Source organism: Hylobates moloch, unplaced genomic scaffold, assembly GCF_009828535.3.
Source record: "Hylobates moloch isolate HMO894 unplaced genomic scaffold, HMol_V3 SCAFFOLD_20, whole genome shotgun sequence".
Taxonomy (NCBI): domain Eukaryota; kingdom Metazoa; phylum Chordata; class Mammalia; order Primates; family Hylobatidae; genus Hylobates; species Hylobates moloch.
In genome coordinates this window covers 23,825,790-23,852,739 of record NW_026652295.1, presented here as the reverse complement: position 1 = coordinate 23,852,739, position 26,950 = coordinate 23,825,790, and the positions used below count along the sequence as shown (strand labels likewise).

At 43.2% G+C, this 26,950-nt stretch overlaps 1 protein-coding gene across 2 annotated transcripts in view; it reads right to left on the bottom strand.

Annotated features, from left to right (window-relative positions):
• Nucleotides 1-299: 299 nt before the first annotated feature.
• ALDH5A1 (aldehyde dehydrogenase 5 family member A1) overlaps nt 300-26,950 on the bottom strand; it is a 43,832-nt gene continuing 17,181 nt past the window's right edge. For both annotated transcript variants that reach the window (XM_032140725.2, XM_032140726.2), the window contains 6 exons: nt 22,641-22,784; nt 17,423-17,566; nt 15,057-15,215; nt 9,392-9,561; nt 5,349-5,407; nt 300-4,018 (listed from right to left, as the gene is read on the bottom strand). In XM_032140725.2, the coding sequence (XP_031996616.1) occupies nt 3,813-4,018; nt 5,349-5,407; nt 9,392-9,561; nt 15,057-15,215; nt 17,423-17,566; nt 22,641-22,784 (882 nt within the window). In that variant the 3' untranslated portion in view covers nt 300-3,812. The remainder of the gene's footprint in view (nt 4,019-5,348; nt 5,408-9,391; nt 9,562-15,056; nt 15,216-17,422; nt 17,567-22,640; nt 22,785-26,950) is intronic.

The following is a 26,950-nucleotide window of genomic DNA, read 5'->3' as shown; positions in this document are numbered from 1 at the left end:
TAGGCCCATCTGTGACGGCTGGCCTATACCCCTTTCTGTGACCACCCCCGCCCCGCAAACCAGGTAAATTCTCAGTTCAGCTTAGCAAACATTCTATGAGCGCACACCATGGACAGGCCCTTCTCTGGGTTTTAGGGTACATTATTTCACATGCTGGCTTCTTCCCCAAGGCACTCACTGAATACAGCTCTCTGGGGAGGGAATGCTATTTACACAAATTCGAACTGGTCTAATATCATCCAATAAAAACTCAAAAGATCACCGAGCAGGGGGGGAAAAAGCACAACCAGACACCTTAATACAGGGAGAGGAAATTTCGTTAATTCCACATTTATTAATCACATACACAGCTCTCTCTGCAGACTAGACATTAAAAGACATAATTGTCAAAAACTAGAAAAATGAGTTATGTCCACGCTTTAAAAGCAAAACTTTATAAATTTCTTACCACACTCATTCCCAAGTTTTATCCCACAAAGTATAGCATGAAATAATGACAACATACATATTATTCAAGTAAAATGCTATTTAAAATAGCTGCACATAGGTAATTAAAACACTAGGATCCAGTTTTTAGAGGAAAAAGTCATGTGGCACAATTTCAAGTTCATAATTGAAGTTAACAATAAAACAGATTTTCCTGCATTTGCTTCTGATCTTTATTCTGCTGTGTCTCTTTAGTAGAATAAAGAAACGGCACTTCACATAAAATCATATTTAAAAGCTACTAAAATGGATAAACAGATGCAGATCAGCTCTTTAATGACAATCCCTGCATAGCTGGAGGAAGTTCAAGGAGAACTGTTTTTTCAAGGCCAACAGACTCTTGTTACATGGCTAATTTCATCTACATTATCAGCACTGGGAAGTTCCTGCTGAGAACTCATGGTAGCTATGCCAGAAAAGTACTTTCTTCACAGGAGGTGTTGAAATAATGCCGGATAAATGCAAGTAAGGTCAATATCTCCCTCTTGGTCTAGATCAGGAGCTGGCAAACTTTTTCTTTAAGGAGACAAGCAGTAAATCTTTGGGGCTTTGCAGGCTATACTGTCCCCATCCCAACTATTCAACTCTGCCAAGAAAGCAGTCCCAGACAATATCATAAATGAATGGGTGTGGCTATGCTCTAATAACATTTTGTGTATGGACACTGAAATCTGAATTTCATAGGCTTTTCAGGTGTCATGAAATATTGTTCTTCTTTTGATTTTCTGCCCAATCATTTGAAAACACATAAACCATTCTTAGCTCACGGGTTGTATAAAAACAGGTGGCGGGTCAGGTTTGGTTCGTGGGCCATAGTTTGCCAACCCCTGATCTAATGGTCCTTTTCTAGTCCATGTTGTAAAATGTATATATTTTTAAAATCCCATTACATATGGCTACTTTATTTAAAAAACAACAAAAATGTTCAGTTAAAAATACTTCTCTTTCTTCCCACAACCAAGGGCCATTTGACTAAACAATAAGCTATTTCCTTTAATTAGAAAATTGATCGAGGATATACAATGAGTCTCTGGCCTCAATTTATGAACCCATGAGCCAAAATGCAAGAAGACTCAAAATTTGCCACCCAGCCAAAGATCTACTGGCCTACAATGTTAAAAATTTATTTGGAAGTATTCCTGCACACATCTCAGCATCGGTAATCCAGAGTTATAAAAAATAATGTTGGAGCATTTGTATTCTTTTTTTGAGACGCAGTCTCGCTCTGTCGCCCAGGCTGGAGTGCAGTGGTGCGATCTCTGCTCACTGCAAGCTCCGCCCCCCAGGTTCACGCCATTCTCCTGCCTCAGCCTCCAGAGTAGCTGGGACTACAGGCGCCCGCCACCACATCTGGCTAATTTTTTTTTTTGTATTTTTAGTAGAGACGGGGTTTCACCGTGTTAGCTAGGATGGTCTCGATCTCCTGACGTCGTGATCTGCCCGCCTTGGCCTCCCAAAGTGTTGGGATTACAGGCATGAGCCACTGTGCCCAGCCCAGCATTTGTATTCTTAATAGAAAAAGGATGGATTCATCTAAATCATAAGTAATTAAAATGTTACATAAAACCACCTAAAAACTATACAAATAAAGAGCAGACATTAACTGTCAAAATGCTGAGTATGTGATTCTTGACAGGGCCAGGGCAGTGTCACTGGGAGATGAATTTCAGCTCTTCCTTCTCCTTGGGACCTTGGGAATGTGGCTAGTACACCCCAGGCCAGATGCTAGGCAGCTCCCTGTGTGCCCAGGGACTTGCCAGATCTTTAGTTACTCAACCAGAGCTTCCCAGTGGCTCAATGAGGGATGTTAAATCCTAGGTGGGGTTCAGGAGTAATTGCATCTAGCACTACTTTCATTCACATTTTCCTTCCACAACCCAGAATAACTACAAGATGTAAGTGGGGTCTACACAGAGAGAGATGGGGAAAGGAAGGCGCTTGGTCTCCACCTACTTGGCCGCCTAACTGGATTTGCATCTGTTTGTTTAAGATTATGGAGTCTTTCTTTCCAAGTGAGAGGCAACGCCAGTCATAGGGGCTTTTGTTTTTTGTGTGTTATTTGAATGATGAGCTGTAAAAACTTATTAGATAAAAGGTGCCTGAAATTCAAGGGCTCATGCCTCTTCTACAAAGTGGGTTGGCAATTACAGAAATCCTTTCCCTTTTGGGTTGACTGTGGTGAAAGTACTTTTGCTCTTTTGGAGGTGTGGGAGCAGCACCACACCAGGACAGAAAGAACAGGCTGCAGGTGACAGCCACTTACTCAGGCTCAGGTCGGTGGGCAAGTGGGCACTGGCCTCCTCCCATCTTGGCAAAGCCATTGACGGTAGGCAAGGAAGGGCTGGCCGGTGCTGCTCGTAACAATGGCTCTTGTACATCCTTATAATTTTCATTTTTTTGTGAAGTGCTTTTACTTTCTCTCTGGCTCACAGTATCACAAGGAGCTAAGTAAGGCCTGTATGGAATCTCCACTGTATGAGCAGGATGGGAGGTGCTGAACACATGCCCAAGGCAACAAGGCAACAAGGCCACTTGGGGAAGGAGCCAGGCCATGCCACTGCATGCCTTCCATCCTACCAAGCTGCTTCTGCTATTCTTTGCTTTACACTTCAGCTCATTTCCTCAAGGAAACGAAATGAAGTGGCAAACAGGACAGAAATGAAAATAGAATTCTTTAAGAGGTAAATTTAGGACAATAAAGGCATCAATTAAAAAATGGTTCAGGAATAGGGAGAGGTGCTCCTTCATGCCTCACAGAAGCACGGACAATTCTGTGCTATTTATTGTCTTTGAAAGAGGATTCACTCAAACCTCTGCCGCAACGCCTCCAGATGCACATTCGGTGTCTTCTGTGCTGAGCTGGCAGATGCTGGGGAGGGGTGCTGTGCCCCTCACCTGCCCGCCAGTCACAGTCAAGGGTCTCCTTCAAGGTGCTCTGGGCCCACGTTCTGTAGCAACATGGGGGATGGTTGTGCCACTGCCCAGGCAGTGATCAAGCCTTTGTGACAGCCCAAGGGGCTGGGCCTGCCTCGTGCTGTGCCTGCTCTGAGGCAGCCGGGGCTGTGGTGGGGAGCCAGGGCCTCATTCTGTAAACCCAGTGCTGGTTCTCTGGGAGTCTGCAGCCACAGGCATGTGGCACATATTGGTCCCTAGTTACATTAAGGGCAGGGGTAGGATTTGCATCTGTTTACGATTACAAGGACTGGATGAGTTCTGAAAAATTCATAATTCTGAAAACCTATTAGTTTATTGAAAATAATGGATGGCATGTACCTATATATGTAGGTAAGTCTCCTTTTCAATTTTTTTTAAAGAACCAAGGAATCCTACAAGCCCCCGTAACACACATACTTGAGTTCCAGATACTCATCAATGCCATACTTGGACCCCTCTCGCCCAAGGCCCGACTGTTTCACTCCACCAAAAGGGCACTCCACGGAGGAAATCAATCCTTCATTGACGCCAACCATGCCCACTTCCAGCTGCTCTGCCACTCTCCAGATCTGGGCTGGGTCTTGAGAGTAGAAATAACCTGTCATAGGGATAACAGGACATATATGGCATTTAGAAGAGTCATTAAAGACGTCATGTCTAAAGATGAGGGCACCATTGATGACTTTTTGTCCAGTCACTTGGGCCTGGAGTCTTCCCTGCTTCCAGATAAAGTCCCAGGTTGGTCTTGTCCACTTTTTCATCTCAAAACCTTTGAAAGTTACCTCTTGCTTCAATTCTACTCTCACTATCTCCTATTGAGACCCTCTTCCTGTTTTCTGCTATTCAATCCACCCTGCACACCTGTTAGATTTCCACATGACATTTTTGCCCAAGCCTTTCAATGACTCCTGATTATAAAATAAGGTTAAATTCCTTAGTGGGTATTCAACACCCTCTTCCCCCCAAGTAGTTTCAATCAACATTTCTGGCTTCACCTTCCATTACTCCAATCACCCACCATCCTCTCCAAACCTGTCAGCCAAATTCTCCTCACCCTTTCTTACTTTGCTTCTGAACTCTCTTGGTGCCCTCTGCCCAGAATCTCTCTTCTCCAGTTTCTGCACAACCAGAATTCTGCCCATCGTTTATGACCTAGTTCAGGGTACGTCTTCCTCTACTATCACCCCATCGAGAAGGAAGAGACAAATGTTGAACTCAGTGTTATAAAAGTCCTTGTGCGCACATCTTACTCCAGCTTTATGATAACTCTAAGGGACCTCATAGCATGCTTATCATTCGTCTTGGTATAAATAGTTCTCTCACAGCTAGAGGGGAAGCTTCTATAGAGCTATAGTGGTATCTTGTATGTCTTTGTATCTTCTGCAGTACTTCATTTGCTGTGGATGCTATTACATAATTTTCTCAGGGTTATAGAGTACATGCAGTGGCCACCTGGCCCACCTCCAAACTAAAGGAATGGCAGCCATCAGAGAGGCACCTCTGCACACACCATCTTCACTCCTTTCATTGTCCCTGACGCTCCTTGCTGATGCCCTTCCTCTTCTGTTCAGGCTTACAGGAGCCATGCAAAAGGGAAGAAAAAGCATTTGGAATTTCTGGGGATTAAGCCTCTGAGAACGTGGGACTTTGAGATGTGTGCAGTTCTCCACCTAGAAAAGTAGAATAACGTGCACCTTCTCTTCTCCCCACAGCTGTAATTAGAGAGCTCCCAAATGTGTATCATGGGGACAAAGCAAAAGTACACATACTTGCACAAATCCAAATCCATTCCACCACTTGGAAAGCAACAAAACACATACCTCATTGAAGTTTCTGTCTCAAAACCCAGGGTGATGTTTAAAAGGTAAATCTGGCATGAGCTGGAGAAAAATGATTATGACCGGTATTGAACAAGGACAAACACCTACCTGCTAACCCAACGTCAGCTGCGTTAGCGATTGCTATAGCCTCCTCCTCTGTATCGAACCTGCGAAAGTTAAGATAGGTCATAAAAAATGTAAGGGGGAGAGGAAAGGAAACCAGTTTTCTTTTCTTCTGATTTTTTTCCCAAATAATCACAAGGAGTAAATCAGAGCTTTGCAAAGAGATCCAAGAGCAGATTGCAGAAGAAAGCAGCACCATTCCCCGATATAACTCAGCGATCAAAGCTAGCATGCTCAAATCAATACTGGCTTCATCTCTCCTAAGAGAACAAGAAAAATGCAGACCAACATGTAGGGAACTGTGGCATATCCAGAACATCAAACAAAATCCCTTAAAAAAAAAAGGATTACTATTCTTGGTACCCACTGGGAATATATAACAATCATAACAACTACTTTAGAGGCAAGCCTGATGTAGCAGAAAGAAAACGTTCAGAAGGGGTTGGGGCCAGGTCCTAACGTGTCCTCCGCCACTGCTTAACAATGGCATGATGCTTGGAGTCTCCTCCTCTCTGAAATGAAGGAATGCACCAAAGCCCAGGCCATCTCTTCTAGCTTTAAAATTTTATTTCAGGAATAAGATGTCAGTGGTATTTTTCTGTTGTTCCAGAATTGTAACTGAGGCAAAAAATTCTAAGCACCCCAATTTCTAAATTCAGAGATCTATCAGCAGTTGGAACCAGCTGTCTCTCTGCAGGGCTTGCAAAGGGGGACTGGGCAGAGCCAGCTCCGAAGAGTCCATTTGTCCAAGGGTACACAGTTATGAAGTAGCAAAGTCTAGAGCTACATCATAGTCAACTGCAAAGCCTGCATTCTCAACCAATGCCTTCCTTTGGTTTCCTGTGAAAATGTCCAGTTCACATTTTATGTAAGAAGTTTTTATTAAAACAAAGAAGATGAATGTTCTTCAAGGGTCCATTTCCCCAATAGTGGAATAAAAATAAACTTCATAAGCAAGATGTAACAAGGCCAGTGAAGTACATAATAAGAAAGATTTCTGATCCTGCATAAGATGGTACAGACAGCACCAGCTGCCAGCTATCTCTGTGAATCCAATGCTGGACATGCCAGAGGAGAGAGAAAGAGAATCATAGTCAAAACTAACACAACAACAACAGCAACAAAACCTCAATCGGCAACTAGCACCAAAAATGCAAGACATTTCTGGAGGCCAATAAATTGGCTGGATCCTGGGGGAGAATGATGGCCTCCAGTGAGAGTGAGCTCGAGACCACCCATGCAGGAGTGGGCAGGGCAAGGACAGGGCTGCACATCTCCCACCACGCCTGTGAGTTCCAGGTGATCCTGCCTACAAACCTGGGTCCCTGGATCAATGCGACATCGCTACAGGTAGAAAAGCAGCAGGGCTGGCTTGGGGCAGTGAGCCAGTGCTCGTGCCCAGCAGGTACACCAGCCGTGGGAAACAAGTGTAGGCAGCGGCAACACCAGCAGCCTCTTCTCCTCAACGTATTCCAATAGAGGGAATTGCAAAATACCCCAGGGGAAAGGATACTTGAGGTAGGGAGTGGCGCTGAGACTGAATTTTAACACTAGAGGCGCCCCCAGCGAGGCTCAACCCTTTGCCCTCCAAATGTATGAGAAGGAGCACGAAGCAAGGCCTAAGCTTTTTACCACAGCCCACAGGAGGTATTACAAGCCAAGGCTGCCAACAGTGCAAGGGGTTAAAGATGAGCTCACAAGGAAAATTACAAGACATCTGAGGAGCTCCAAGACTAAGAAAGATAAAACAGCAGACAGAAATGGTGGAAGAGAATAAAACAGGAGACAGAAATGGTGGAAGAGAATAAAAATGTTTTTTTTAAAAAGGACAAATAGCCACAGCAAAGTAGGGGAGAATAATGAAGCAGGAAGAATCAGTTATGGAGAAGAACCCACTGGAGAGATCAGGGATGGAAAAAACAATTGTTGAGATAAAGATCTTGGTGGGTGGGATGGAAGCTGGAATGAGTATATCTGAAGAATGCATTAATATGCTGGCAGATGAAGGGAGGGACTCGCAGAAGGCATCAGGAATGAATCAGGAATGAAGAGATGGAATGAAGAGATAAGAGAAGTAGGGCATAGAAGTAGAAGTATCGCAATAATAGACTACTTGGAAGGCTAGAAAAAGATAAATGAAAGGAAGAAGAATATCTGGAGAAATAATGACAAAAAATTTTCCAGGACTAAACAAACCTGTTAGATATTAGTAAGTTGGGCATGGTGGCTCACGCCTGTAATCTCAGCCCTTTGGGATGCTGAGGCGGGTGGATCACCTGAGGTCAGGAGTTCAAGACCATCCTGGTCAACATGGTGAAACCCTGTCTTTACTAAAAATACAAAAATTAGCAGCTCTTGTAATCCCAGCTACTCAGGAGGCTGAGTCAGGAGAATCGCTTGAAGCCAAGAGACAGAGGTTACACTGAGCTGAGATCGCACCACTGCACTCCAGCTTGGGTGACAGAGCGAGACTCCATCAAAAAAAAAAAAAAAGAAAAGAAAAAAAGAAAAAAAAAAAACCCAAACCAAACAAAAAAACCGTATTAAAGATATTAGGACCTCAATTGAAAAACCTCACTGTGTGCCATATCAGATAGTAAAATTTAAGAACGTCAAAGATCAAGAGAAATTCTAAATGTTTCCAAAGAGAAAAAATAGATCCCTTTCAAAGAAGCAAGAATCAGATTTCTTGGCAATAACCCTGGATAAAAGTAGATAAAGAGCTGGGCGTGGTGACTCACATCTGTAATCCCAGCACTTTGGGAGGCTGAGGCAGTTGGATCACTTGAGGTAAGGAGTTTGAGGCCAGCCTGGCCAACATGGTGAAACCCTGTCTCTACTAAAAGTATAAAAATTAGCCAGGTGTGGTGGCACATGCCTGTAGTCCCAGCTACTCGGGAGCCTGAGGCAAGAGAATCGCTTGAACCCAGGAGGTGGAGGTTGCAGTGAGCCGAGATCGCGCCACTGCACTCCAGCCTGGGTGACAGAAAAAAAAAAAAAAAAGAAAAAGAAAAAAGAAGTGGATAAAGGAGTAGTATCTCCAAAGGGTTGAACCTAAAATTTTATCCAGGTAAATTATTATCTACTTGTGAATGGGAGATGAAAGACCACAAAAGGACACAGAAAGTTCATTTCCTATGGGGGCCAGTGAAAGAATCCTTTGGGGTATAATACATTAAGAAGGAAAATGAGTTCAGGTCTGAGCACGGTGGTTCATGCCTGTGATCCCAGCACTCTGGGAGGCAGAGGTGGGCAGATCACTTGAGGTCAGGAGTTCAAGAACAGCCTGGCCAACATGGTGAAACCACATCTCTACTAGATTACAAAAAATTAGCCAGGCATGGTGCACATGCCTGTAGTCCCAGCTACTCGGAAGGCTGAAGCACGAGAATCGCTGAGATCATGCCATTGCACTCTAGCCTGGGTGACAGAGCAAGACTCCATCTCAAAAAAAAACAAAACAAAAAAAAAAAAGAGAGAGAGTTCATCAGCAGAAAGTAAGAAAAAGTAAATTAAAGAAATTGAGGCCAGGCACGGTGGCTCACGCCCATAATCCCAGCACTTTGGAAGGCCAAAGCAGGAAGACTACCTGAGGTCAGGAGTTCGAGACCAGCCTGGCCAACATGGTGAAACCCCGTCTCTACTAAAAATACAAAAAATTAGCCTGGTATGGTGGTGGGCGCCAGAGTAGTCTAGCTACTCTGGAGGCTGAGGCAGGAGAATTGCTTGAACCAAGGAGGCAGAGGTTGCAGTGAGCCAAGATCGCACCATTGCACTGCAGCCTGGGCAACAGAGCGAAACTCTATCTCAAAAAGAAAAAAAAAAAAAAATAGAATTTGATAAATTTTGTGGTCCAAATAAGTTATGATTTTTAAAAAAACCCATAAATTGCACTCTGCTCTTCAATGGACGCAACACAACTGTCTGCCTCCTGGCCAGACCTCAAAGCAGCCCAGGAATCTCTTTCAGGGTTTCCTATGTTCTCTTCTATTCTTCCTCCCATCTCCCCGCTGGCTGGAGGATCTTACTTGATAACTGGTGCCAGAGGCCCAAAAGTCTCTTCATGAGTGCACAGCATGTCCTGGGTGACATTGCACAGCAGGGTAGGCTCAAAGAAATTTTTTCCAAGTTGGTGTCGTTTTCCGCCTGTCACAATGGTGGCACCTTTAGAAACGGCATCATTCACCTGTTTCTCCACCTGTGTGATGAGGAAAAAAAACAGCTTTCCACATGATACAATCTTTTAGAATGTTTAAACTGCAGAAAACTATAACTACTTCCATTTTTTTTTCTTTTTTAAAAAAAGTAGGTTAATAATAAAGCATGCTGGTTTCCTTTTGTAGAACGAACCACATTTGCAGAGATTCAGAAGCAAGAGTGCCACCTTCTTCCACGGTCTTTGATATCTTCTAGCTGTTTGATCTTCCTATTTGTTGAATGGTCTAATATATATTTGCTTCTTTCTAGGCCTGAGGCCCAGCGGTTTGCTGAGATTTGCTTTCATTGCGTTCTGCGGTTATTTCCAGCTTCTTGGATCCCATGTTGTCCTATTTCCTGAACTGAGTTTTTGTTGCTTTCTGACACACACATTCTCCTCAAGTAGTTATTTATTTTATCTATTTATTTATCTATCTATCTATCTATTTATTTATTTATTTATTTATTTTGAGACGGAGTCTCACTCTGTCGCCCAGGCTGGAGTGCAGTGGTGTGATCTCGGCTCACTGCCACCTCCGTCTCCCAGGTGCAAGCGATTCTCCTGCCTCAGCCTCCCGAGCAGCTAGGATTATAGGCACCTGCCACTGCGCCTGGCTAATTTTTGTATTTTTAGAAGAGACAGGGTTTCATCATTTTGGCCAGGCTGGTCTCGAACTCCTGATATTTATTTATTTATTTATTTATTTATTTATTTATTTATTTATTTATTTTGAGACGGAGTCTCGCTCTGTCGCCCAGGCTGGAGTGCAGTGGTGTGATCTCGGCTCACTGCAACCTCCGTCTCCCAGGTTCAAGCGATTCTCCTGCCTCAGCCTCCCAAGCAGCTAGGATTATAGGCACCTGCCACTGCACCTGGCTAATTTTTGTATTTTTAGAAGAGACAGGGTTTCATCATCTTGGCCAGGCTGGTCTCGAACTCCTGACCTCGTGATTCACCCGCCTTGGCCTCCCAATGATCAACCCATGATCCTTGGTTGTTCATCTTTCTGAATGAATGACTGAGTTGTCAAAACTAAACTGGTTGGCTCCTTCTCAGCTCCGGCAGTGTGTTTGGGGGACACACACACACGCACACACACACACACACACACATACACACACAAGGACTGTAAGTGAGCCACGAGGCCTGGCCAAATAGTTGTTTTAAAAAAGATGCACTGGATGTGGTCTAGTTTCTGAATTTTCATACACCAAGTTTCTGGTGTTTTGTACTCCACCTGATTGATAATTTGCTTGAGTACAGAATTCTGATACAAAGTAACTTTCAGAACTTTGAGTGCACTTCTCTACTTCTAGTGTTGTTGAGGGAGTTTGAGCCAAAAATGGTTCTCACCCTTTTTCTTCTTGACAGCTTTTTCCTCTCTGAAATCTCCTAGGATCTTCTATGCTCTGATATTCTAAAATTTTAGCAATACTATACATATATATATGTATATACGTATATAAATATATATATATACACATATATATATACACTTTTTCCCTTTTCATTCATCCTACTTGGTAATCAGTGAAATCTTTCAATCTGCAGAATAATTATTTTCCCCTAACTCTGAGAAGTTTCCATCTATTATTTACTTGGTAATGTCACTTCCTCCATTTTCCCAATTATTTCACTCTAGAACTCCTACTGCTGGACAGGTATTAATAGGAGTTCAGATTAGTTCTGATTTTTCTTGGCATTTCTGTTATGTTTTTTGGCTCTCTATAGTTTGCTTTAAACTCCATATGATCTCCTAAATTTTATCGTCTACTTTAGCTACCGAATCTTGTGACAGTCGTGTGTCTAATTTCTACAGACTGTTTTCATTGCTTCACTTCCTAGAACATACTTCTTTTTTTAATTATTATACTTTAAGCCTAGAACATACTTCTTATTAACAGTTTACAGATGTACTATCTTCCCAAAACTCTTGCAGGACACTATGAGATTTTTAGAAAATTTCTTTCCAGTTCCCTAATTTATCTGCTTCCTTCAGGGACTGTTCTGTTTGTTCTTCCTGACCTTTCCTCTTACGTGCTGGTGGTTTTCCCATCATGATCCTTGGTTGTTCATCTTTCTGAATGAAGGACTGAGTTGTCGAAACTAACCTGGTTGGCTCCTTCTCAGCTCCAGCAGTGTGTTTGGGGGACACACACACACAAGGACTGGGTTGATCAATTTCGGGATGTGTGGCATGAGTGGTCTTTGCTGTTTTAAGCTTGGGTTTATTCTAACTTGCAGGCTTCACATAAGGGCAGCTCCCTTCCCCAAAAGACAAAGTTGGGAGAGCCCTACCCTGATGTACCTAGCCTCGCTCTTGAAGCTGTAGTCTGCCTAGATACCTACTATATTTCTTCAGAAAAACTGTCCTGCCCAGAACAAATGCCTCTGCTGTCTTTTGTGTCTTGATGGTGGTAGTGGTGAGAAGGAATGGTGGGAACGACCCAGAAAATTGTGCAAACGTAGAATCAACCAGCTTCATCTCCTCCCCCGTCCTATTCCTACTTTGTATAGCTACCAATTCTAGAAAGGCTCTGTCATTTAAAACGGCACCAATTTCCTCTGCAGGGTTCCCCTGGGTAGACCCATCTATTTTGACCTCTATTAACACAATCCCTTCCGAGTTCCAGAAGTTCATTACAACCTTTGGTTCACTGGAGTTGTTTTCCCTTCCATTTTCACCTGAATTTTGTTTTGCTTTTGTTTTTGAGACGGAGTCTTGCTTTGTTACTCAGGCTGGGGTGCACTGGTGTGATCTCAGCTCACTGCAACCTCTGCCTTGTGGGTTCAAGAGATTCTCTGGCCTCCGCCTCCTGAGTAGCTGGGACTACAGGTGCTTGCCACACCATGCCTGGCTAATTTTTCTATTTTCTTTCTTCCTTTTTTTTTTTTAGAGATGGGGTTTCACTATGTTGGTCAGGCTGGTCTCAAACTCCTGACCTCAAGTGACCCACCTGCCTCAGCTTCCCAAATGCTGGGATTATAGGTGTGAGCCATCGCACCCGGCCCTCAGCTGAATTTTCTATAGGGTTTCAGGAAGGTAAACATAGGTGTGAATGCATTCTGTCTTTGAGACTCACTCTTTTAAAATCCATGCTCCCCCGCCCCCCTACCCCCCGCAGTGCTCTCATAGTGCATCACCTGCAACTAATCTCCGTTGGCTAGGATGGCTTACTTTCTATGAATTTTATATTTTAAAAATAATTCTACTTAACAAAAATATCCCCTTGATTGCCACATGTAATCTGCTTTGCCCTTTTCTTGTCATATTAATGTGAGGTGCAGTGTTTTTTTCCTAGAACCCACTCTATGACAGTATGTACACTAGAGCCAACACAATGAAGTGTTTTTAAACAAGGTGGTTTCCACCAAATTTCTCTCCAGCAAAAAAGAAATCTCGCTGTTTGCTTGTTTGAAGTCCTGGCATACAGCACCATCTGGAGGACAATGTCTGCGTCTTCCCTTTGGGGAAAACAAGACAGAGTGGTTTCCCAGCCTGGCTGCAAACTAGCATCATCCTGGGGCACTTAGAAAATGCCAGTGCCTAGGCCAACTACACATAAATTAACACCTAGTCTTCTTGGATGGGTCCCAGGCAACTGTAGTCGATAAAGGCACAGTGTGAGTTAAGGACCACCACTTTAGGACTTGAACCACAGCTGGCCTAGACCCAAATTGCCTTCACTAGACAAGTGAATACCCTTGGCTTGTCCCCAAGGTCCAAAGTCACCTCTAAAATGCAGGTCGTTCCAATGTAAATTTTAATGTATTTTCTTTATCTAGAGTAATCCCAAGACAGTAACTAGAAATTTATCAGAGCTCTGTCAAACCTCGATGCTTCCCTGGGTTTCCCAAGGCAATGGATGTGGGTTCAGCTGAGTTGACTGCCCACGGGGTGGAGGCAGCCATGGAGTCAGGGCTTGGCTCTCAGGCTCTGAGGAGGTTGAGGAACAGTGGTGGGGCTGTGCTTCCCATGATGAGTACTGACTTGGCTCTCACTTGCTTCCTGTTCTTCAGCTGCACCCAGCGGCTGGCTGTGCCTCCACTGTGCGTCTCCCTCTGACTACCTCTCCTCCCTTCTTTCCCACACACAATCTTCAGCTTCTACTGTCTTCCTGGTTTAAAATATTCCATTAAAACCATTTCTGGGCAGGCATGGTGGCTCACGCCTGTAATCCCAGCACTTTGGGAGGCCGAGGCAGGTGGATCACCTGAGGTCAGGAGTTCAAGAGCAGTCTGGCCAACATGTGAAACCCCAGCACTACTAAAAATACAAAAAGTGGCCAGGCGTGGTGGTGGGTGCCTGTAATCCCAGCTACTCGGGAGGCTGACGCAGGAGAATCGATTGAATCCAGTGGGGTGGAGCTTGCAGTGAGTCAAGACTCACCACTGTACTCCAGCCTGGGCAACAGAGCAAGACTCCGTCTCAAAAAAAAAAAAACAAAAAACTGGATGTTTGATATTACAAGAAACTTTCTTGTGACTCCAAAATGGATTTTTTTAAAACAGTAGAATAAGGAGAGAAGCTAGTAGTATGGATTATAACATTTTTTTAAACAAACAAATCTTTCCTAAAAGCAGTTTCCCTTCAATATCTCTAAATCCTGAACATGGCATCTGTGATTCTGCACCCCCAGCTGGGATACTTTCATCAAGGACTGTTCTCGACAGGGATTTTGTCATCAAGAGAAGAAAGAACAGGACAACATCAGGATTACAGCTGAAATGCAAACCATCTCAAAACAAAGCCAGTCTTCCATTCCATAGGTGTTCCAAAAAGATGAATGAACTTTGTCTCAAGATCCTAATTGCTGAGGCAGTGAGGGATAGAATTATCATCACTATAACAAAATTTAGGGAGGACAGTAAAGAGCTACAGTGACAGACCACATGGGGACTTGGTGCCATGGCAGGGCTATAGCAGCTCATGACCAGACAACAACCCGATTCATATAACTGGTAGGTAGACTTCACTTTTCTCAGGTTTCTCCACTGTTTACAAAATAGGCTTGCTGGGCATTTTACCAAAATAACTTTTTTGTTTTCACTTTCTTTTTTTGCCTTTTAACATAATTTTTTTTAGCTATTATTAATTTTTTCATTATTTTAACCTTTGTGGTTTTTGTATGAAAACATAGTTGAAAATTCCATTCGATTCCATGTATAGATGAAGATCTCTCATACTCTATATTCTAATCAGGGTAGTTAGCACATCTATCGCCTCAAACATCGATCATTTCATTGTACTGGGAAGGTTCAAAATCTGCTCATCTAATAATAGCTATTTGAAAATATACAATACATTGTTGCTAATTACAGTCACTCTACAGTGCTATAGAACACCAGAGCTTATTCCTTCTGTCTAGCTGTAATATTCTGTCAACTAACCCCTCTCTATCTATCCCCACCCCTCCAGTCAGTGTTTTTTGCTGATTAAGCTTTTGATATTGAAACCATGAAATTTACTTTCACAAATAATACAATATACTTACCTTTTCTACCGCTTTTTCATTAATTAATGGGCCCTGAGTAGTTCCTTCCTCAAATCCATTACCTACGCGCAGGTTCTTCTTCATGGCCTCGGCGAATGCTTTTACAAAGGCATCGTGGATGCCCCTTTGCACCAAGAATCGGTTTGAGCAAACACAAGTCTGGACAGGAGACAAAAACAGACCCACACAGTCTGTCAGACGCTGCAGACCTGACCAGTGAATGTGTGGCTGCTACTGCCTCTCTGTGAAAACACTTCCCTCGGTGGTTGTCATGTGTTCAACCTGCCATTTTCCTCCTCACGTGGGCTTGGCCCCAAAGATAAAAGCACTGAGTCAGTGCGTGTTCCCCTCCAATTCCTTCCACAGCTGCTATGCTACACAGCTGCTATGCATCAGTGATTAGTTGGCAATAAGTACCTGTACACACACACACACACACACACACACACACACAAAAGAAAGAAAGAAAAGAAAAAAAAGCCACCCAATCCATGTTTTTTTCAAATGGCTTTTGTTTATTTTGTTTCCCTGGGGGGTGGGGAAAGAAAGACTGTGATGCTGCAGCATCAGCAGAGGCTAAGAGGAATGTGGTCCAACACCAACTTACAGTCTTTTCTTTTTCTGAGACAGGGTCTCGCTCTGTCGCCCAGGCTGGAGTGCAGTAGTGAGTTCACTGCAGCCTTGACCTCCAGGGCTCAAGTGATCCTTCCACCTCAGCCTCCCAAGTAGGTGGGACTATAGGCACTCGCCACCATGCCCAGCTAATTTTTAATTTTTTTTGGCTGGCCATGGTGGCTCATGCCTGTAACTCCAGCACTTTGGGAGGCCGAGGTGGGTGGATCACCTAAGGTCAGGAGTTCGAGACTAGCCTGGCCAATGTAGTGAAACCCGTCTCTACTAAAAATACAAAAATTAGTTGTAGTCCCAGCTACTCAGGAGGCTGAGGCAGGAGAATCTCTTGAATCCGGGAGGTGGAGGTTGCAGTGAGCTGACATCATGCCACTACACTCCAGCCTGGCCAACAGAGTGAGACTCTGTCACAAAAAATAAAAATAAAAAAAATTGTAGAGACAGAGTCTCACTCTGTTGCCCAGGCTGGTCTCCAACTCCTGGGCTCAAGTGATCCTCCTGCCTTGGCCTCCCAAAATGCTGGGATTATAGTTGTGAGCCACCATATCTGTCCCCAAGTTGTAGCCTTACAGTGTAACTGATAGTAACATATATTGACATTTTGTATTTACGAAGGAAAATATACTTATTTCTGACAAAACCAAGCTTATTTAGGTTATGTGGAAGGGAAAAACTTAATTACCAAAGGCCAAGGCAAGGATGAAAATTATTTGATAGAGAATATCACACATTTCATAGTTTTTTCACAACATAACCTTTCAGGGATATTTACTCTGTTTCTAGAATGCATTTAAAATTACATATTGGTGATACTTTTAAGATGAAATGCTTAAGAATATTTAAGAAGGCAGGATCCTGGCAGCAGCTTGGATAGAACTGGAAGACAAGACCGCTGGCTCAGAGTCCCAGCTCCTCAGCATATTTGACACTGTGGCCCGAAGACGTCTGATCTCAAGTCACTTTTTCTTTCTAGAGTTTCATTTCCTCATCTCTAAAATGCAACGTTTGTAGAGCTGATAACTGTGAAGGTCCCTGACAGATCAAATATTCCAGGATTTCCTAGGAAGACAAGAGCTCAGGCCTCTGGTCTCCCAGGACAGCCGGGTTACTCCTCCAAAACACTGCTGGCATGGGCCTGTGCCTGTAGAGGGCACCTCTGAGGCTCCCTCCGTCTCGGGACAGCGAGGCCCCACTGGGTCATAGCAGGCAGCAGGGTTTTAGGTTTTTCCAGCCACCACCCTCCTCAACATTTTCTTACTTTCTTTCCCTTGGCCTCAGAGACCCCAATTGTTCAAGGCTGTTCTGTGTCTGAGGAGATTATATCCGTTCAGTAGAAACAAGATCAATGAAAGAAAACTACAAAAATAACCAGATTAAAAGGATAGGGGAAAGAAGAAAACAGAGAACAATTTGACTAAAGGACATGTGCTGTTCAGAAAATTCTTTGAAGCCAGGGACTGTACCTTATTTTGGGGGGGCCCCTCTGAGCCTAGTATAATCCCTGGTAATAAAAAGTAAGGCATATACTAAATATTTGCTGAGTCGATGAATAAAGAATGAATAATGGAAGGAACCCAGAAGTTTTCTTCTGGGATATAAGGCAGTAGAGGTGGTGGGATCTTTGTAACACACACACGCACACACACACACTCTCACATGCACACACATACATACACACACATACACACTTACACATGCACACACAAACACATCCTAAAATACTCTCCAGGACTCACCTGTCCAGTGTTCCTAAATTTAGATGCCAGGGCCCCTGCTACAGCCTGGTCCACGTTGGCACTGTCAAATACTATAAAAGGAGCAAGGCCGCCCAGCTCCATGGAGACCCTTTTCACAGAGTTTGCTGCATGGTGCAACAGGACCTGTGAGCAGAGGAGAGAACGCTGTGAGCACAGAAATCCATTATCAGGATTGTTAAGCCTTTGTTTAAAAAAATTACCAAACGGTGAAAAAAGCAAGTTGCACAGTGGTGTACATGGCATAACTCTTTGCATAAGAAAACAGAGAAATAAGAATATCTATTTACATTTGCTTGTATTTGATAAAGAAACATTGGGAAGAGGCTGGGTGTGGTAGTGTGCACCTGTAATCCCAGCACTTTAAGAGGCTGAAGTGGGAGGATTACTTGAGGCCAGGGGTTCCAGACCAGCCTGGGCAACATAGGGAGACTCCATTTCAAAAATTAAATAAATAAATAAATTAGTAAAATAAACGCTGGGATGACAAGACACTAAAAGTCATTATTTATAGAAAGAGGAAGGGAGTCAGGGTTGGGGTGAGGGTGAGACTTGTCATGGTAAACATTAATACTGTCTTAATTTTTGAACCATATAAGTGTATTATCTATTCAAAACAATTATATGATGGGCTTAAAAATCACAGAGATAAGGATATAAAATCACCTAGAATCCCACAACCCACAGCTTACACTGATAACATTTTAAAGTACATCCATTTAGAATGTAGCCATGCAGGTTCATGTACATTTTTTTTTTAAAAAAAACAGGATGGTATGATTATATAATTATACAGTTTCGTAACCTGCTTTATCTTCCCAATGAATCACATATTTGGGACGTCTATCTTAAAATTTTCATAACACTTTATACCTTGCTCCTTTAATGTAACACTCTAATGTGAAGATCCTCTTGTGTCAGCACATATGTTTCTAGAACTTTATTTTATTTATTATTATTATTATTGAGATGGAGTCTCGCTCTGTTGCCCAGGCTGTAGTGCAGTGGCACAACCCCCAGTTACTGCAATCTCCACCTTCTGGGTTGAAGTGATTCTTCAGCCTCAGCCTCTTGAGTAGCTGGGATTACAGACATGTGCCGCCACACCTGGCTAATTTTTGTATTTTTAGTAGAGATGGGGTTTTGCCATGTTGGGGCTGGTCTTGAACTCCTGACCTCAAGTGATCTGTCTGCCTCAGCCTCCCAAAGTGCTGGGATTACAGGTGTGAGCCACTGTGCCCGGCCTAGAACATTCCTTTAAATGCTTGCATAGTATTCCACTGCATGGCTATTCTGTAATTTATTTATTCAGGCCCCATCTGTTGGACATTTAGGTTGTTTCCATCCTTGCCGTTAAAAAAATGCTATGGATCGCACCACTGCACTCCAGCCTGGGCAACAGAGCGAGACTCCATCTCAAAAACAAGACAAAACAAAAAACAAAAACGCTGTGATGATTCTGTCAGGATGAACATGTAGAATTGCTAGCTCAATGTATAATCGTAAGGCTTTTGGTACCTATAGCTATTATAGTTCAAATATCCAGTAAGAGATTTCATAGCCTAAGAAGCGGCTTAGGGATGTTTAAATGCTTTATTAAGGATAGTAGGTCTTTGTCTAGTCATGGCTGTAGGAAAGACGGAACCACACTTGAGACAGTTCGAGTGAAACAGTGTTCGCAAGCCCAAGGTGGCTGTAGGATTGCCCCCCAAGTGTTATACATTCTGAGGTCATGAGTTTTGTGACAGGGTTCTTGGTAAACATACAGAATGGCTGGAAAGCTGGGCCTGTGCGTGTACTGTGTATGTGTCCGTATGTTAATATTCCAGCAACCAAATGGTAGTAGCAATCTTCTCTGAAACATTACTGTTCAACAAAGTAGTGCAAGTTTTAAGACTAAACATATTTATTTATTGGATGCAACATTAACTATTTAAAATTTTTTTATGTTTTTATTTTAAAATTTTTAAGAAATCTCATTGACTTTTCCTGGATTTGCTTCAGTGCAAAATGATTCTCCCTGTTGGGTCACTCCATTTTGCCTCCACCTGGCCTTGAGCACAGATCCTGTCTCTGGTGTCTGTCCCTCCACCTGCACTGGCTCTGCGTCCTCTGACAGTGTCCTTTCCCAACTCAGTCTCTGCTTCTCCAGGAAGGCGGCCTGCCCTGGCCACTGGGTATGCTGTAAACTCCTGTTAGGTCTTAATGAATCTTTTCCCAGCTCCAGTTCCCATGGGCTGACCTCCTCAGGGCCTCAGCTTCCAAAGACAGCATGTGATTGGCCCGGCCTACCTTTCTTTCTTTTTCTTTTTTTGAGTTTAGGAGCAGAAGTTTAATAGGCAAAAGAAAGAGAAAGAAACAGAAAGAAAAACAGCTCTCTCTCTTATCTAGTGAAGGAGAGGGGACTTCCTAGAGGAAAAGGCCCTGACCCAGCCTACCCTTCTATGCCAGGCTACTTGTCGTAGGTCACTGGCCAGCCCACAATTTCTGTTTTGCTCAAGTCAGTGACCACTCATGGTTCAGTTCTCTGAACAGAGGAAGAGACGAGGTATCATATGCTTTAAAACATGGCTGCTGTCCTCTCAGTGGGATCCTGGGAGAGGTGGCGCCCCTAGAAAGAGGCAAGGGTAGGGCAGGCATGCCTAGAACAGGCTCGCTGTGTATGCCTCAGTTACGAGGCAAGGTTCTCCACCCTAGGACCAGGAGCTCAGCCACTAATCTCTGAAGACCAGCTCAGCAGAGGTGCTTGCTATATGCATCAGTTATCCTTCCAGCTATACTTGTCACATTTCCCATTCAGTCACTAGAGGTGCATCACTGTCCTGGGTCAAGAGGAGCAAAGCTAGACTTGGCAGGGTCATGGCTGATATTTTCCTGGAGCCCTGTTAGATGAGGGTAGTTTGCTGAGAAAACTGAGTTGCTGCCCTTCGCCCAGTATCCTGGGAATTTCTCTAGCTTGAACAACAAAGTATTTACCACCCTTTCTCCCAGGCTTCCCTCTTTTTTTCCAACTACTTCGTAGTAACATTTGAATCTTTCTGCGGGTAAGTTTGCATTGTAAGACCCACTGATCAGGGGCATAGCAGTTTATGGATCTAAAAATTCCTATTTCTATTATGAATGAATAGTAGGATTCCGAAGCACTACTCCCTGAGTATGAGTTTATAGCATGACAAAAGTGATTATGGTTGGGAGGCATTAAAATTACATTATTCCAGCTGGGCACGCTGGCTCACACCTATAATCCCAGCACTTTGGGAGGCCAAGGAGGGAGGATCACTTGAGGCCAGGAGTTCCAGATCAGCCTGGCCAACACGGCGAAACCCCATCTCTACAGAAAATACAAAAATTAGCCAGAAGTAGTGGCACATACCTGTAATCCTAGCTACTCAAGAGTCTGAGGCACAAGAATCACTTGAAGCAGAGGTTACAGTGAGCTGAGATCATGCCACTGCACTCCAGCCTGGGCGACAGGGCAACTATCTCAAAAAAAAAATTAAATTATTCCCTCCTGCTTCTCATGGTTTCTAAAATGACCATAGATGCACAAAATCTTTGAAATTAGACTTGTTTATTTTTATTATTTTTTGAGGCAGGGTCTCACTCCTATTGCCCAGGCTGGAGTGCAGTGACATCATCACAACTCACTGCAGCCTCGACCTCCCAGGCTCAGGTGATCCTCTCACCTCACCCTCCCAGGTAGCTGGGACTACAGGTGTGTGCCACCAAGCCCAGCTAATTTTTTTTTTTTTGTAGAGACAGGGTTTCACCATGTTGTCTAGGTTGGGCTCAAGTGATCCTCTTGCCTTGGCCTCTCAAAGTGTGAGGATTACAGGTGTGAGCCACCACGCCTGGGCAGATTTATATTATTTTTTATGTTATGTGTTTATGGACATGAATATGAGTACAGAAACATATATGTGTATATGTAGATATAAACTAGTAGAAAAAAGCACACCATCTGAAGAGAAACACCATAAACAAAAATTTTGTTCGACCTTGATTTTTTCTCTTTTGGACATTTTTTTTTATTATTTATTTTTTTTAATTTTTAAAATTTTTTTTTTTTTTTTGAGACAGAGTCTCGCTCTGTCGCCCAGGCTGGAGTGCAGTGGTGTGATCTTAGCTCACCTCACTGCAAGCTCTGCTGCCCAGGTCCACACCATTCTCCTGCCTCAGCCTCCCAAGTAGCTGGGACTACAGGTGCCCGCCACCATGCCCAGCTAATTTTTTGTATCTTTAGTAGAGACGGGGTTTCACCGTGTTAGCCAGGATGGTCTTGATCTCCTGACCTCGTGATCCACCCACCTCGGCCTCCCAAAGTGTTGGGATTACAGGCGTGAGCCACAGCACTCGGCCCTCTTTTGGACACTTAGAAGGATAAATAAACATCTACTTACAGGCACATACATTAAGTTTTTAGCAAAGAACATTTCATCATTTAAGGGAAAAAACTCAAAGGAAAAGACCTTTCCATTTCCCTAAGTACTTTTAGACTAAACACAATTTTTGTTCAATTCAAAAACATCCATTTCAACATTGTGTGTTTCTGGAATCTCTAACTCTATATTATTGAAAGAAACATGCATTCCAGAACTGAAAAAAATACAATAGAGAACTTTCACTCACTTCACATACAACAAATAATGCAAAAATAATGGGACCCTCGCTGCCCCAATTTCTTTGGTTTTGTCAAGCAGGAACCTATGTCACGCCATAAAGAACTGTCCAAAATATCCCCAGAGGATGGTCAGATATTACTGTATTCAACCAACAGACCTTTTTTTCTGAAACAGAATCTTGCTCTGTCACCCAGTCTGGAGCACAGTGGCACAATCTCGGCTCGCTGCAACCTTCGTCTCCTGGGTTCAAGTGATTCTCATGCCTCAGTCACCTGAGTACCTGGGATTATGGGTGTGCACCACCATGCCTGGTTAATTGTTGTATTTTCTGTGAGGGGATCTCATCATGTTGGCCAGGCTGGTCTCGAACTCCTGGCCTCAAGTCATCTGCCCACCTCAGCACCCCAAAGTGCTGGAATTACAGGCGTGAGCCACTGTGCTTGGCCTGCGACAGAGCTTTTAACACTCTGCTGGAAATCTTTCCAAAATTGGTGATCAGGATGAAATAGTATTTTTATAATCTATCAAGATAAAATATTAGAAAGATATTTGTTTTCTTTGAAACTTGAGTCACATACCTTTCCTGTAGTTGTTGAACCAGTAAAGGAAATTTTGGACACCAGAGGATCAGTACAAATTGCCTCCCCTACTTCCTTGGCATTCTTTCGAGAACAGGGAATAACATTGTATACGCCTGAAGGAATCCCAGCCTGGCTTGCAAGCTATAAAGAGAAACAGCAAACATGTGGCAACAATTTACCAAACTGAAAAAAAAAAAAAAAAAAAAGAAAAGAGAAATAAATAGATATTTAATAAAAAGTAATGGAAGAAAAATTAAGCTGACATTGGGGACAGACTAAGAATATATTTAAAACTTAAATATAATTCTTATTAGTGCTAAAGTCACATTAATATTCATGGGTTGTTAAAGATCATTACAATAAAATTTCTACCGGACATGGTGGCTCATGCCTGTAATCTCAGCACTTTGGGAGGCAGAGGTGAGAGGATCACTTGAGCCCAGGAGGTTGAGGTTGCAGTGAGCCAAGGTTGCGCCACTGCACTCCAGCCTGGGGAACAGAACAAGACCCTGTCTCAAAAAAAAAAAAAAAATTATTAAAGTATAAGTTTCTTTCTTTTTTTTAAGACAGTCTTGCTCTGTCACCCAGGCTGGAGTGCACTGGCATAATCTCCACTCATTGCAACCTCTGCCTCCCGTATTCAAGTGCTTCTCCTGCCTAAGCCTTCCGAATAGCTGGGATTACAGATGTGTGCCTGGCTAATTTTTGTAGTTTTAGTAGAGACGGTTTTCACCATGTTAGCCAGGCTGGTCTTGAACTCCTGACCTCAAGTAATCCGCCCACCTCAGCCTCCCAAAGTGTTTGGATTACAGTTGTGAGCCACCGTGCCTGGCCAGAGTATAAATTTCAATGCCACTGTCTGTTCAAACAAAGAAAGAAACAAATAAAAAACCTTGAATTTCTGTCCTGAGAAAAATCAAAGGCGATGCCAAGAAAAAAGTTACTTGATTCACCTGTAGAATCAAGGGTGGGAAAGTGAAAAGGGGCATTTAATGAACACCTACTAGGTGCAGGGCAGCCATGCAAAGCCTTTCCATAGGTGATTTCCCAGGGGAATGATGAAGAAAGGGAGGCATAGCAGAGAAGAATCCAGCCAAGGCCACAGCTAGTAACAGAACCCGCATGCAAACCCACAGCTGCCTGATCTGGACACTCATGCTCTTTCCATAGAGATTCCCTTTGGATAAGACATATCCTGAATTATTTTAATTTCTGGATTCCATTAACAATTAGCTTATTACATAAATCTGACTGGAGATTCTGGGAAGATGAGTTTGTGAATCTCCCTCAATATCCTCATGAAAACAGCAATTAGACAGCAAACCCAAAATCTCAGAGACATTCACAAGACAATTATAATGAACATTTACAACAAGATGAGATGACAAGATATCTCCACAAACCACAAATTACAAGGGGGTAAGAATACACTGCCTGTGTTGACAAGAACTGAGCGTCATATCAGCACCTGTGTGACAGGAAGCAGGGGGCAGCAATGGGCCGTGTGGTGTACCGCATAACAGAGAACCCCAAATAGTCCACAGCTGTTCCATCTGAGAACAGCAGCTGTAAGTGGGCGGGCCTTGCCCTATCAATAGTAGATGAGTACATGGGATGCTGCAATAAGGAATGAAGGGCATGGAGAGTCCAGCCCCTGGGAGCTATGTGATGAAAGATGAGGAGGCCCTGATAAAAACAGGGGAAGGGGATGGAGCCAGGGAGTCTCAGGAAGCAAGCTGCCTTATTTTTGAACATGATACACAAGGAAGCAAAAGGTACTCTGTGAAGGAAAAGAAGCTATATTCCTAACTGGGCCTCCTTCCAAAAGTTCAGAAAACTTAAAGTTCACATAAAAATAAAATTCTGACAAAAACACTGAGGTCAAATCCCATAAAAAGTTGTTAAAAGAAAAGAGGCTGGGTGTGGTGGCTCATGCTTGTAACCCCAGCAGTTTGGGAGGCTGGTGTGGGAGGATCGTTTGAGTCCAGAAGTTCTATACCAGCCTACGCAACATAGTGAGACCCTATCTCTACAAAAAAATAAAAAAAAAAATTAGCTGGGTGTGGTGGTGCACACCTGTAGTTCCAGCTACTTGGGAGGCTGAGGCAGGAGAAATGCTTGAGCCTGGGAGGTTGAGGCTGCAGTGAGCCATGATAGCAACACTGTACTCCGGCCTGGGTGACAGAGTGAGACCTTGTCTCAAGAAAAAAAAAGAAAAAAATAGAAAAAATAATAAGTAGAATAATATCCCTATAGACGACAAAAGCATACCAGAAAGACATGCCCACAAAACAGACCCAAACTGGGCCAGGTGTGGTGGCTCACACCTGTAATCCCAGCATTTTGGGAGGCCAAGGTGGATGGATCACTTGAGGTCAGGAGTTCCAGATAAGCCTGGCCAACATGGCAAAACCCCGTCTCTACTAAAAATGCAAAAAATAGACGGGCATGATGGCGTGTGCCTGTAATTCCAGCTACTTGGAGGGCTGAGGCAGGAGAATCACTTGAACCTGGGAGGCGGAGATTGCAGTGAGCCAAGACTGTGTCATTTCACTCCAGCCTGGGCAACAAGAGTGAAACTCTGTCTCAAAAACAAAACAAACCAAAACAAACAGCATTAAAAACCAGACCCAAACTGCAACTTACAATTTCAAAACAAGGTAAAAGATGACAAGAAAATTACACCAAGGCTCAAAAGAACAACCAACATGAACTGAGGCTAGAAAACTTTGGAAATGAGGTGAAGGAATATAGGAAAGAATCAGAAGAAGGAAGTAAATCATTTAAGAAATGAAAACCAAATTAGAAGGAACACAAGCATGAACAAACACAAACACATAACCTTAAGAAAAATCGAAGGTGAAAAGGAAGATAATTTTAGAGATCATGGTGGACGGGAAGCAGGACTAGATTGCAGCTCCCACTCAGACGGACAAAACAGCATGTGGAGGCTCGCATTGTGAACTCTTGCTCCAGAACGACTGCAGGAATAAATCAGGAAAACTGAGAGAGCACACAGATCCTGTGAAGGAAGCAGATTGCTCCTGCAGGACCTGGGAGACACCCCAAATACTGTGCTGGTATCTACGGCTGAGAGACCCACAGATGGTTCACATCACAGGACTCTGTGCAGATAACCCTCAGTAGCAGCCTGGAGCCTGGTAGACTTGCTGGGTGGCTAGATCCAGAAGACAGATATCACTACAGCTCGGCTCTCAGGAAGCCACATCCCTAGGAAAAGGGGGAGCTACTACATCAAGGGAACACTCCATGGGACAAAAAAATCTGAACAACAGCCTTCAGCCCTAGACCTTCCCTCTGACAGAGCCTAACCCAATAAGAAGAAACCAGAAAGCCAACTCTGGTAGTATGAAAAAACACGATTCTTTAACACACCCCAAAAATCACATTCGCTCACCAACAATGGATCCAAATCAAGAAGAAGTCCCTGATTTACCCGAAAAAGAATTCAGATAGTTATTTATTAAGCTAATCAGGGAGGCAACAAAGAAAGGCAAAGCCCAATTTAAGGAAGTAAAAAAAAAAAAAAAGATAACAAGAAATAAGGGGAGAAATTTTCAATGAAATAGATAGCATAAATAAAAAACAATCAAAACTTCAGGAAACAATGGGTGCACTTATAGAAATGCAAAATGTTATGGAAAGTCCCAGCAATAGAATTGGACAAACAGAAGAAAGAACATCAAAGCTCAAAGACAAGGTTTTCAAATTAACCCAATCAACAAAGACAAAAAAGAATAAGAAAATATGAACAAAGCTTCAAAGAAGTCTGGGATTATGTTAAACAACCAAACCTAAGAATAATCGGTGTCCCTGAGGAAGAAGAGAATTCTAAAAGTTTGGAAAACATATTTGGGGGAATAATCGAGGAAAACTTCTCCAGCCTTGCTAGAGACCTAGACATCCAAATACAAGAAGCACAAAGAACACCTGGGAAATTCATCACAAAAAGATCATCCCCTAGGCACACTGTCATCAGGTTACCTGAAGTTAAGACGAAGGAAAGAGTCTTAAGAGCTGTGAGGCAAAAGCACCAGATAACCTATAAAGGAAAACCTATCAGATTAGCAGCAGATTTCTCAGCAGAAACCCTACAAACTGGAAGGGACTGGGGCCCTATCTTCAGCCTCCTCAAACAAAGCAATTATCAGCCAAGAATTTTGTATCCAGAGAAACTAAGCTGCATTTATGAAGAAAAGATAGTCTTTTTCAGACAAACCCATGCTGAGAGAATTCGCCACTACCAAACCAACACTACAAGAACTGATAAAAGGAGCTCCAAATCT